Source organism: Aristolochia californica, unplaced genomic scaffold (assembly GCF_029961685.1).
Source record: "Aristolochia californica isolate CCGP_79_NKW_82.1479 unplaced genomic scaffold, dmAriCali1.0.hap1 SCAF_11, whole genome shotgun sequence".
Lineage (NCBI taxonomy): Eukaryota > Viridiplantae > Streptophyta > Magnoliopsida > Piperales > Aristolochiaceae > Aristolochia > Aristolochia californica.
Genome location: NW_027181782.1, coordinates 579241 through 591348, shown reverse-complemented (window position 1 = coordinate 591348; position 12108 = coordinate 579241). Strand labels below are relative to the sequence as shown.

Sequence of the window (12108 nt, the reverse complement as noted above, 5' to 3'; positions counted from 1 at the left end):
CGCCAGGTACTGTCGTTGAATAACTGCCGCATCAGATTAGATAATTCTGTTAACATATTCATTATGTTTTAACTGCAGAATCCGGGGAACCCGTATTTGCTGTTTTTTAGTTTTTAATGGCGTTTAAATTCTACGTAGTTGCCAGCCGAATCCGACGAGGGGACTGACGTCCGACCTGTTCGCATTAGAAGCGCCACTGGGGAGAAGACGAAGACGCGGCCCACCTCGGATCATCTTCTTCCTTGGCGCTGCGTGGGCCCTCCTCCGGGTTGAGCTTCAAGAACAAGGACTTCGTTTTTCGCCGAGGAGCTATCATTGGCTTTGGAGGGAAGAACCAGCGATGACGATCCCACAATCGGTCCAACATTGTGGGGCCCCCAGCGTCCATGCGTCCATTGAGTAGACATTCAGAGAGAGATCTCGCTGGGCCCGTTGAATCTGAACTATTAGGTTATATTTTTGTTTAATGATTTATTATTATTATTATTATTATTTAGTTAAGTTAATATAACATTCAAAGAACAATATTACTAATGGGAGCCAACCTCCAAATGATCGGCTATATATCTAACACAAAAAGCACCTGAAGAACAGTAAGGACAACAACATATACCAGATATAATGTACTCTGATAGAATCAAACAGAAGAATAGAAGGAAACAAACTCAAAATATCCAGGTTCAGAGAGTTCCTGTTATTAAGGTAGAAACCAACATCTCTACCAGATACAGATCAGCGATGCACTTCCACCATTCAACTAGCTGCAATTGTGTTGAAACCAGCAACTTGTTAGAATCGAACTCAATTGTTCAACCCTTTCGCTATCTTGAACCACTCAGTGTGGAAGGACCCAGATACATCTGTCCTCTCATATGTATGAGCACCAAAGTAGTCCCTTTGAGCTTGGACCAAATTAGCTGACAACCTCTCTCGCCGGTAAGTATCGAAATAAGCCAAACTAGCTGACATGCCTGGTGTGCTAATACCAGAGTTAATAGCAAGACAGACAACTCTCCGCCAAGCAGATTGTCGATCGATGATCTCCTTTGCAAATTCAGGGTCCACCAGAAGACTAGGAAGATCGGGATTCCTGTCATAAGCCTTCTTGATACGATCCAAGAAGATGGCACGAATAATACAACCACCTTTCCATATTCTTGCAAGCTCACCCAATTTCAGGTCCCACCCCTTCTCCACACTCTTTGCTCGTATCAAATTCATCCCTTGGGCATAGCTACAAATTTTGGATGCATAAAGGGCTTGCCTCACATCATTGATTAGCTTCTCCTTGTCCACAGCTTGATCAGTTAAGATGTCACTGAAACCACCCTCTTTAAAAACTTTGGCTGCTTCAACTCTTTCTTCTTTCAACCCACTCAAGAATCTGGAGTCCAGCGAGGAAGCAATTGTAGGTGCTGCCACTGACAGATCAGCAGCTTGTTGCACTGTCCACTTTCCTGTACCCTTCATTCCGGTTTTGTCCAAAACCTTATCGACCAAGTAGTCATCACCTTTATCATCCTTAATTTTGAATATATCAGCAGTGATCTCAATTAAGAAGCTAAGAAGCTCTCCTTTATTCCACTCTGCAAACACTTGGTGCAACTCCTCATTTGAAAGCTTCCCAACAGATTTCAGCACATCGTAGGCCTCTGCAATCAGCTGCATATCACCATATTCGATCCCATTGTGAACCATCTTAACAAAATTACCAGATCCTCCTTTCCCTATATACGTGACACATGGACCACTATCAGGAACTTGAGCAGCCACCTTCAGAAGAATATCTTCAATGTGCTTGTAGGCCTCGTAGGATCCTCCAGGCATCAAAGAGGGCCCATGGCGTGCACCCTCTTCACCACCTGAGACTCCCATTCCAAGATACAGAAGCCCCAGTTCTGACATGGCTTTTTCCCTCCTCTCTGTGTTCTCATACCACTCATTGCCTCCATCAATAATGCAGTCACCTGGCTCCATGTAAACAGAGAGAGTCTTGATAGTTTGGTCAACAGGGGCCCCAGCCTTCACCAGCATGATGATGACTCGGGGTTTCTGAACGGAGTTAACAAAGGATTTGGGGTCATGGAAGCCAAAGAGAGGAAGATCTCCTTCTTGCTTTGCCCTCTCGACTGTTTCATCTACTTTGGAGGTTGTTCGATTGTAAACAGAAATGGGGAAGCCTTTTTCCGCAATGTTGAGCGCAAGATTTTGTCCCATAACAGCTAGGCCAGCCAGGCCAATCCTTGTCAACCCATTTGGAGCAGCCATGTCTTTTTACCTGTTCAGAAACTCTGCCAATCAATATTAATGTGGAGAATAGATGATCATTGATTCAGTAAAAACTTGATAGAAACTCTTAAATGTAAACACATAAACTCTTGATAGAAACTAGTAAGATAATTTGATTCAACTCATGGGTTATCTAATGATATTGACTCTAATGCAAATGGCTAAAATCACTCCTCTATGATTCTCCAATCTCATCAGATATATCAGAAGATACATAAAATCTTTTAAACACAAGTGTGCAATGTTATAACAGACTGGGTAGCAGATCATATATTCACATTGATTTAGGTAGGTCCCACCATGTTCACTGCACCTTAAGCAGACATTAGACCTTTCACATTCAAAATAGTTAAGCTAAAAAATTTCCATTATAAATTTCACAAATAAAATTCCAAGCAATCCAATCCAAATGGGAATCCATCATGGAAACACCACAAACCAGAAAGACAAGGTCCGGCTTTCAACTCATTCTAACCAGGTCCATCTTCTACCTTCAGCTCTCCAAACAAGATACACGGGAAAAACTTTTACAAAATTGTGAATCAGTATAAAACAACACTCACAAAACTCCATTTTCAAAGAAGACAAAATTCGCTCATTAGGAATATGAATTACTATCTTTAAAGACTTCTTCACAGCCAAAAAATAAAAAGAAAAAAGGTACTCGTGAAAGAGAATGCTTGGCCAAATATAACATTAACAATTCCAGCAACTGATAGTATCTTCCATAGAATTTGCAAAAAAAATCAAAGAACATTCCGATCCTAAACTTTAACAGTTAAAACACATAAATCTAAAATCCACATAAATGGGGAGGAAAAACTAATAACAACAGCCCCTAGAAACCCCAAATAGACGAGTACAGCAGATCAGAATCACAACCAAGTAACAAATCAAAATCAACAAGAACAGGATCTAAACTGATAAGAACACACAACGGAAAAGAAAAAAGGGAATTCAATACATGAAACTCGAAACAGAAAAGATCAAGAACCCATACCTGAAACTGAGAAAAAAAAGTTAAGATCGAAAATGGGTATGGCAGTAAATGATCAAAAAATCAACCTTTATAACCAATGAATCAAGATTCAACCAATAGAGTAGCGGCTGCTGAGCGGACTCACCTTTTCGGTCAAATCCGGCCTACTTTCTTCCTCTTTTGCGTTTTTTTTTAATAATTCTGACTACTCACATCAGCAACGGTGGTAGGTGAGAAGGTCGTCACCAAATGCGAATTTAGAAAAGTGGGCAAATTTTCTAGGTATTTTTCGAGTTCAGACGCCTCCAATGTGGGAGAGGAACCGTGTTGACTGCAGGAGGCGACCGGCGACCGAACCTTTGACCCCGCTCGACAAGTTCAGACCGGGTTGTCTGACCCACACTTTGATATAAACTATTAAACTGGTATAGGGGTTTTACTTTTCTCAAAACAAAGATTTCGATTTCTAATAAATTCTCATTTTCCAATAAGATAATAAATTATATAATTAATTAAAATAATAATTAAAAATTTTTAACTCAGTCTTTTAAAAATTAAAATACTTTATTTATTTTTATAATATTTATAAGTGGGTTAAGAGCTTGTTGGTACTGGATTATGGGCCAACATGCATCTATTTGTGCAGTGTGAACCCACATTTTTTGTTGGCCCATGACAATGCGTGTCAATATGTATCTCAACCCACTTATATCAGCTCGAGTATGGAGTGGGCCTACTCGTACATGTATCTGTGTGCCAGGTCTGTGCCACAAGTGTTTACGTGTATGTGGGCCCACACCTGTGAAAATATCTTGTCACCCTACACGCGCGATAGAGTAATAAAAATTTTAAAATATTATTTATTATTTTATCTCTAATATATAATAAAATAAATGATTTATTTAATATATAATATTAAATTTAAAAAAAAATCATGAGTCCAAAAATTAGAGGCAAAAACATTGCATCTATGCATAAAAGAAGTAATTCCACCGAATAGAAATAATTAAATAATTAAATAAATATTTACTTAATCCATTTTTCAACTACCAAATTAAATAATTAATTTAATTAGAAGTCAAAAGAGGACTCGAGGGAGTAACATCCCCCCCTCGGCATGTTTCATTACATAATCAAATAGGATTAAACTAATCCTTGTTTTTAAAAAATATTTAAACAACTAATCCTGCTCCGGCTTTGTATAATAAAAATTAAAAATTTTAATTTGATTATTAAAGGAAATATTATATAATAATACATCAAATTGTATGGTAATAGTTATCAAATATGGTATCTTGTACACAAATTAGGTATTTGTTGGGAATCGAAGTCGAATCTAGCATTCATTGAGAATAGAAGTGATGAGTCTGACCCCTAAACCAACCTAACCCTCTCGATTTAAATTGAGTCGACTTTTAGACGTCTCAATTTTATCTGATTACCTAATTTTTATTCGTCATTTTTTAAATGTAACAAAAATAAAACAATATATATATATATATCTTATATATTAAGGGTACTTTTTTATTTTTTAAAAAAATAATAATTAAATTTTACTATTTATTTATTTATTTACAGCTTTATGAAATACCAATATAAAATAATGTCTAATATGAATATCCATTAATTATCTAAATAATATCAATAAATACATAACAGTGTCCGGTAGGTCCCACAAAGTGGGCCATGCAGGTGTTCTTTCATCTGATAGCCATAACTGAATGACAGTTAACCACCTAATTAATTGGAGTTTATTTTATTTTTATGGCGATAGGCGCGTTCAATGTCACAATCGATTTGAAGCGGTCGACAGCCTAATGGCGGGCCCCATGGAATGGACGGTCGGGATTAATAACCGGACGTCCTTTAATGAACGTGGCTGCTCCCATTAAGAGGGAATCGTCACCCTCCGATTAATTATATATACATACAGTAGTCAACACCCATCTGTAACAACTGCCCTTCCGAATGTGGGACCACCGACCTCAATTCCAATATTACCCTTCCCTTATATGCAGAATTACTAATTTGGGACATTGGTGTTACCGTTCTCGTTCTCTATTTCCTGCTGTAAAATGATGTCACTTCGATTGCTTCATCGACTGGAAAGAGCTTTTACAGTAAAGCACTGTATATAGGATTGGCCTCTTTGGATAGATCCATTTTACAACAGGATGAAAGAGTTTCATTCACGGGACCAATCTCCTTTGCGGTGTTGTCGATTAATAAATTTGAATTCTTAGTTTATATCTGCGGAGAGGGACAGGGATAGGAGAGGATTCCAAAGTCAACTGAAGGAGAACTCTTGGGTAGAAGGGTGTGTTTTTTTCAACTAAATGATTAGTCTGAACAAAGGGTAGGAAATCCGTGGGGCAATATGGGGTACCAAGCTGGGAATATGTTCTATCAAAGAATCAGATGAGAGTGTTTTGGTCATTTCAGCTTATTAATTGAATTGTCATGGCTCCATCTTCCTCTCAGCCAGGGTAGTTAACAGTCCATATTTATGCCATCTCCACCTGCTTACAGCTCAATTCAACTTCCCTTTGCATGACATTTCAATCTGGGGATCTCTAAGTAGTCAATACCATGAAAGCTCAGACTGCTCATTTGCCTTTCACGGTTCTGCTGCTCATCATCCTCACTGTCAGCGAATTCTCTGTTTGTGGATCTGGGAGGCAAATCATGAGTGAGACCAGAAAATTCAGTTGGCAAACTGACCTCCTACCTCCGCCATCTTCAAAGAGCTTCTCTAAAACAAGTCCTACGCCAGGCCCTGGAAGTGACGAGGCCTACTGGAGATTCGAGGAGTCGAAGAGGAAGGTGCCGGCAGGACCAAACCCACTTCACAACTGATCAGTTGGGAGTGGAAAAATACAGAATTTTGCAGTTTATAGTACCGGTGAGTTCTGATATAGTATTCTTCTGATTTTTCCCGCACAAATGTATACAACAGTTGCAGAAATGGGCGTACCTTTTCTCCTGCTGAATATGAATAGAGAGCTTGATATAAAGCGGAGAAACCTGTGTCATATCCAGAATTGAGCTGTGCAATAAAAACTCATATTTTTCCTGTGGTCCTGTGAAGATCAAATGAATGATATGCAGTCAATAGAAGCAGAGTCTGGAAAAGAGATCTTGTAAACAAAGTTAATATAGAATGATCCACCAAAATTTTCTGGGTTTAGACCCAAAGTCTGGATTAGAGTTCAGTAAACAAAGTCAAACATCTAGAACAGATGACTTTGTCTTTCAAAGAGAAACATTCGAAGGAACAGATTATAGAACAAGCACAACCTCTCCACTTTCAAATACCTACAGTGGAATAAGTGGAGCAGACGATGAATTGAATAAGCTTTCTCTAAAATTATAATAATGATAGCAACTGCAAAAAGAAAAGTTGGTAGAAAGAGCCAAATGTTAACGATTTGTCACTATGTTTCCTTTCCACACAAACGAATTCTTCCAATCCCGTGTTTTATTTATTCCAGTAGTGTGGGCCTCTGGACTGACAGAGTTTGGGCTTTCACGGAGTCTGGAATCTGCTAAAGAACAAGGATCTACTGTATGTTGTTTTTTTTCTTCCTGAGTTGTCAAATCTAGTCCAGCAAGATAAATCGCATACACACATGAATATCGTCATGAGCCACAGCAATGGGGAACAACACAACATGAAAATTGCCAAAAGTGCATGTCAAAACATAACAGTCGTGCATATAATGTTGAAGATGTAATAAGATAAAAGTACATACTGGAAGCAACAATAAAAATAAGTTTAAGATAAGGACAAGCAAAGATATTTGAAAAAAAACAGCACATACGCATGATCATACTAAGACATTTAAGTATTTGGAAAAGTAAATACACCAGATAAGCATAAGGGTATGGATGCACAACCGAGCATCCGATAAAATGTACAGATGTTTCAAAGTCCTACAAATTTTCATAACTGTGTAAAGAACAGCACAACATGTTGATTTATCCCACTTACACATCCTTTTGAACAGAAATGAAACAAAATGAAATCCATGAAAGACACGCAGAGTACATAGTCTAGACACAACTTCAAACAGTCAGTTGATACTTACCGAACTACTAAAGAGTCGATTACTCCAATGGGAACTTGCCAATAGAACCAGCCCAACTGGCATCATGAGTTGAGAACATGGGTCACAAAGATATGAGTGAGAGGTTTCTGATTGCCAAAAGCATGAAATAAGAGGGTGGCCATAGTTCTGTAAATATAGTACCAATAAAAACATGTATCTATTATTTATCTAATGCACAGAAAACTACAAAAGGCTCTTCTTCTTGCTAATTCACCAATTTTTTCACAAAGTTCCAGACAAGTTTCCAGCACATGATTGAAAAAATGTGCTTCTTTTTGTTACATACACTTCCTTGCCACTTTACAACTAGTCCAAATGAACCAGGTGCCCAACTTTCTGATCGATGAAGACATGCTACATAATGTCAGTGCCAACAGGATCAACAGGGAAATAAACTTCAAGAGATGATTTTGTCAGTGGCTGGAATTTTGACCTCCACATCTGCATTTAAATTTGACAGGAAAAAAACTGAGGTTGGAAGGACGACAGACATCAAATCTGTAATTTATTTGATAAATGTTCTAGGTTAAGAAATTTGCTTGACATACATTCTTGTATTCGGAGCTACCTCTGAACAGCTCTAGGGCTTTCACTGCATAAGTAGACAATTCATTAGTAATGATGCTACAAACTGTTAGAACAAGCATTGCAAATACCTGTCAGTCAACCCCATCTAATCTAGAAACTAACATATTAAAAACACCATCTTTTTTTTTAGAGGGGCGTGGCGCGATTCAAACTCACGACCTGACGCACCTGATGTAAAGAGAATACCACAAGACCAAACAACCTTAGGTCTATTAAAAACACCATCTTAAAACCAGAAAAAGCAAAAAATATAAGCTCAGAAAGAGTAATCAAAAAGCTTTAAAGCACACTCAAAGCTCCTCACTGAATACAACCAAAATTTGAGACTTGCTGTAAACATACTCCTGGGCATATAACACCATAAATAGAAGCAGGGCTTACATGATGGAAATCGAATCACCACAGCATGAGTATATTCTTTATTGCTAACATTAAAATTTTGACCTGCAACAAATGAGATGTACTCAGAGAATAGAAGTTTATAAACTATTTTATACTCTTAATTAAAAAGCTGAAACCTTTTTTTCTGCTGTTCCATTAAAATGACATCAGATAAATAAGAGGATGAACAAGAAAAAGCCCCTTAACTCTCAGTTTTCTTCCTAGTCCAGACAAAGGAGTACAAATTCACTTCCCGTTCAGTGCAAGAAATTTAATCTTGTGATAAGAGAACACAAATCTTTGAAATTAAACTCACCTTGTGTAGCTTGCACAATTAGTGAACTAAATTTGCCTGTAAGGTTAGTAAGAGTATCCAATGCATCTTCTAAAGGTCCTCCTTTTGCACTCTGAACCACTTGAATTAGAAGCATAAACTCCACACCATAATTGAAATCCTGTTCACAACAAGTAATGCAGCTTAAAATTAAGGAAGATATGCAATTTCTTCACCAGAAAAGATTTGAAATCCACATACGAAGAGGATAGAAAATCTAGGCTTCAGTCCTTATCAGTCATCTTTGAATGATAAACTCGATTCCTCTTAAAATAATGCACCAGGTGTTTTCTGGATGCTGGGCTCTATTCAGTAGAGAAAATTGAAAAAAAAAAAAAAAACTGAGTAATAAAACAAATGAACACATTTGATACTGTTTGGTTGAAGCCAAAATGAAACACTGATGGGCTTATGAAGATATGTGCCTAACCTCTCCCCTGCGAAATACAGGAAGAATGTCATCGTCCACTTCAGCTTCAAAATCCACAGAAATCAATCCCTATACAGAATGATACAAACAAAAATGCAAAATTCAACCACTAGAGTCAAGAGAATATTATAATCTGTCACCATAAAAGCTAAAAATAGTAAACAGAGTTTTGGTGTTTACTTGCAGAGCATACATGGCAATAAGGCATCACATGTTCCTTGAGAACTCCACAGTAGGAATTGTCATAAAACCTTGCAAGGTCTTCTTTTCTTTGGAAACGCATAAAAACTGCATGTGTGAAACCTTGGCTGTTCTGTTCAGCTATTCGGCCTGCAGATGCGGATGTGGCATCTATATTACTGGAACCCTAACATAAAACTCTCTAAATCAGAAAAAGTAATGATACATGTCATGTATTGACATCTAAGAACAAAGACAACATTCTATCATAGAGGATGCATTAGATTGCATTGAAAGAAAATCTGTTATCTATGAACAAAAAAGAAACAGAAGGATCTATGTTATACCCAACTCTTTACAGATTCTTAAAAAGTTTTTGGAAATGTTTACCAGTACAAAATAATAGTTTACTTTTTTTGAGAGAGAGGGAGAGAGTGCACAAGAACCGCAACCAAGCCAAGTTGGACAAAAGCACACGCATGCCAGACATAAATATAAACTGTTGAAGTTTAGCCTTAAATCTAAAACAATTATGCCCTGAAAGTGTAAGTAAATAAAATATACTGTGAAGAAACAGACCCCTTGATAAAAAACAGAGGATTACAATAACCAAGAGAACAGTGTACCGTGGAGAGCTTTCTCTTTCTTTCCCTGTTTCTATCGGTTTATTTTTTAGCAGGTTATATGTATCAGAGTTTCCAAGCCGAAGAAGGAGACTAAGTATAAACTAAATATATGAAAATAAAAGGATATGTTACCAGCAGAATATCTCACCTAATGAGATTGCAACAATTCCTTTCATATGATACTGGGATGTATAAAGATAGTCCAGCATGTCTTTCTCTTCATATTCAGCCAAGTCATGTTTTGCTTTCAGAAGGAAAATGTGATCTATAACTTTCCTGCAATAAATAATAGTAATGCCTCTGATCTCTCCAGAGTGAATTGAAGATACTTGATAGATATCCATGAAACATAAAAATTACATCCATATATGTTTTCTACGGTCTAATGACATTGCGATCAAAATTAGGCAGATATCCGTGCCACAAATAGTTCAGAATTTAACAGATAAGAAATACAGATGATTACAGAAGAACCAAATACTAAAAAGTCAATCCCTCATCCTTTGAACAAAGAGAATGAATCAAAACTAATTCTTTCCGCACTTGTGACAAGCCAAAGCATGTTCATACTTCACCAACCAGTGGATGCAAGTATGATCCCTTGAACCACAGAGCCAAGTGGCAGGCATAACAAAAGAGCCACCATGTGATCTCAATGGCCAAAGCCGACATGACAACTAGGGAATACAGGGTATCTCAAGGCTGACTCCAGATAGGACGAGACTACAACAGCTCCGAACAAGTCAAGCTTACAACTGAGACCTCAGCTTCAGCTAGAAAACCAAAAATAAATTAAGATTCCTACGCAACATAATGGCACAGTTTGCTGAATTGTTTGGTGGAGGAGACATCAAATTACAAAATTTTATCCACTGTAGCTTTAGAATCAAAATGGAACACAATAACCTGACAAAAAGAAGTCGATGAAACAAAAACATAAACAGTAAGCTAGAAAGCTCTACAGAAGCTGTAACGAACTAGAGCATGAGACCGCCGACGGATTCGGCACATAAGGCATTTCAGCATTCAAGCTGCTAAAGAAAAACGGTAAAAAAAGAAAATCATAAAAGGAGTAAGCCCCATATGTTCTCTACTCCTCTGATACAAGAAAAACCTTTCCTACGTGATTACACAAACCATATTTCACAGTTCTTAAGTACACAACTTAAAGCGACCATAAAGAGAAGAAAGAACACCTTTTTCTGGTGAAATCTATAGACATTGCCTCCACATCAGAGTTCTGTGCCCGAGCAGTAGTAGATGTCAGTTTACAACCACTTGGCCACCAAAAATGCCCTGTCATTTTTCCTTAAACAGACAAAGATACAGAGTTGAAGCGACAACTCCAGTCAGCAATCCAAATGCAGTGCTCTTCGGGCACAAAGCAACAATCAAATTGAAAATCTCATAATTAAGATCCAAACAAAAAGCGTATTCACCAAGAGAATATCGCTCGCCAAGGACCAATAAAGCTCGCTTACGCAGGCTGCAACAAAGAGAGTTCGATGGCAACTCTCCTCTTAACCCAAACACTGTCAAGTCCGCCAAAAAAAAAAAAAAAAGGTCAAGTTTAAATACAAACACTCTAAAAAATGACATTAAGCAATGGTTAACCCACCCACCACGGCCAGATACTTTCCGCAATGAACATGCAAGCCGCGACTGAGATAACCTGAGACCAAAATTACCAAATCCTTTGGAAGAAATACATAGAGCGGAAACCAGGGCTTCATGGGGAACCCAGTTCAGAGAATTAATTGGCATAATCACGCGCAGAAAAAAAAAAAGAAAAAAAAAAAAGGAAATTGAATGGGAAACAGAGCAAGTTGGTTAACGGGGAAAAGAAGGCTTCTGCTGACTTGCTGATTCTTTTTTCTTCTCATCGCCATTCTCCAGGCGCTTTTGAAAGGAAAATCTTGGGAGGAGACGAGGAAAAAATGGGTGGACAGGAAAAAGAAAGGATTTTTCTGAACAAGCGAGTAGGAGAAGGCTCCTCGCCACTCGCCAGCAAGGTGGGAAGTAATCTGTGCTTCGTTCTCGCGGTTCTTCCACACATGAGTGACGCAGACATCTACTGAACCGGAACCGGTTTCCATTCACAACCCGGTTTTGTACACATTTACTTTTCTCTTGTAATTTCCAACCTAAAAATAAAAAATAATCATATTTAAATTGATATTTTAAAATTTTAA

The 12108-nt window shown here is 37.8% G+C and overlaps 2 protein-coding genes across 5 annotated transcripts; both read right to left on the bottom strand.

Annotated features, from left to right (window-relative positions):
- Nucleotides 1-508: 508 nt before the first annotated feature.
- LOC137944063 (6-phosphogluconate dehydrogenase, decarboxylating 1-like) lies at nt 509-3578 on the bottom strand. Of its 4 annotated transcripts, none has more exons than XM_068789573.1 (2): nt 3414-3578; nt 509-2291 (listed from the first exon to the last, which is right to left on the bottom strand). In XM_068789573.1, the coding sequence occupies exon 2, from the start codon at nt 2266-2268 to the stop codon at nt 802-804; it is 1467 nt and encodes a 488-aa protein (XP_068645674.1). In that variant the 5' UTR covers nt 2269-2291; nt 3414-3578; the 3' UTR covers nt 509-801. The 4 variants fall into 4 exon arrangements, with proteins under 4 accessions (XP_068645674.1, XP_068645672.1, XP_068645673.1 ...); XM_068789571.1 differs by having other exon boundaries at nt 509-2278; XM_068789572.1 differs by lacking the exon at nt 3414-3578 and adding an exon at nt 3290-3392 and having other exon boundaries at nt 509-2278.
- A 3940-nt stretch (nt 3579-7518) lies between these two features.
- Nucleotides 7519-11829, bottom strand: LOC137944693 (stress-response A/B barrel domain-containing protein UP3-like). Its single transcript, XM_068790412.1, has 10 exons — nt 11539-11829; nt 11356-11448; nt 11113-11224; nt 10065-10192; nt 9304-9440; nt 9111-9179; nt 8663-8801; nt 8347-8409; nt 7926-7969; nt 7519-7818 (listed from the first exon to the last, which is right to left on the bottom strand). The coding sequence occupies exons 1-10, from the start codon at nt 11678-11680 to the stop codon at nt 7732-7734; spliced, it is 1014 nt and encodes a 337-aa protein (XP_068646513.1). The 5' UTR covers nt 11681-11829; the 3' UTR covers nt 7519-7731.
- Nucleotides 11830-12108: the final 279 nt, after the last annotated feature.

Coding starts and splice junctions, on each gene's coding strand:
- LOC137944063 (XM_068789573.1), bottom strand. CDS start 2,268: ATGGCTGCTCCAAATGGGTTGACAAGGATTGGCCTGGCTGGCCTAGCT.
- LOC137944693 (XM_068790412.1), bottom strand. CDS start 11,680: ATGCCAATTAATTCTCTGAACTGGGTTCCCCATGAAGCCCTGGTTTCC. Junction 11,225..11,355: donor TGGCGAGCGATATTCTCTTG/GTGAATACGCTT, acceptor TGTCTGTTTAAG/GAAAAATGACAGGGCATTTT. Junction 7,819..7,925: donor GTAGCTCCGAATACAAGAAT/GTATGTCAAGCA, acceptor ATTTAAATGCAG/ATGTGGAGGTCAAAATTCCA.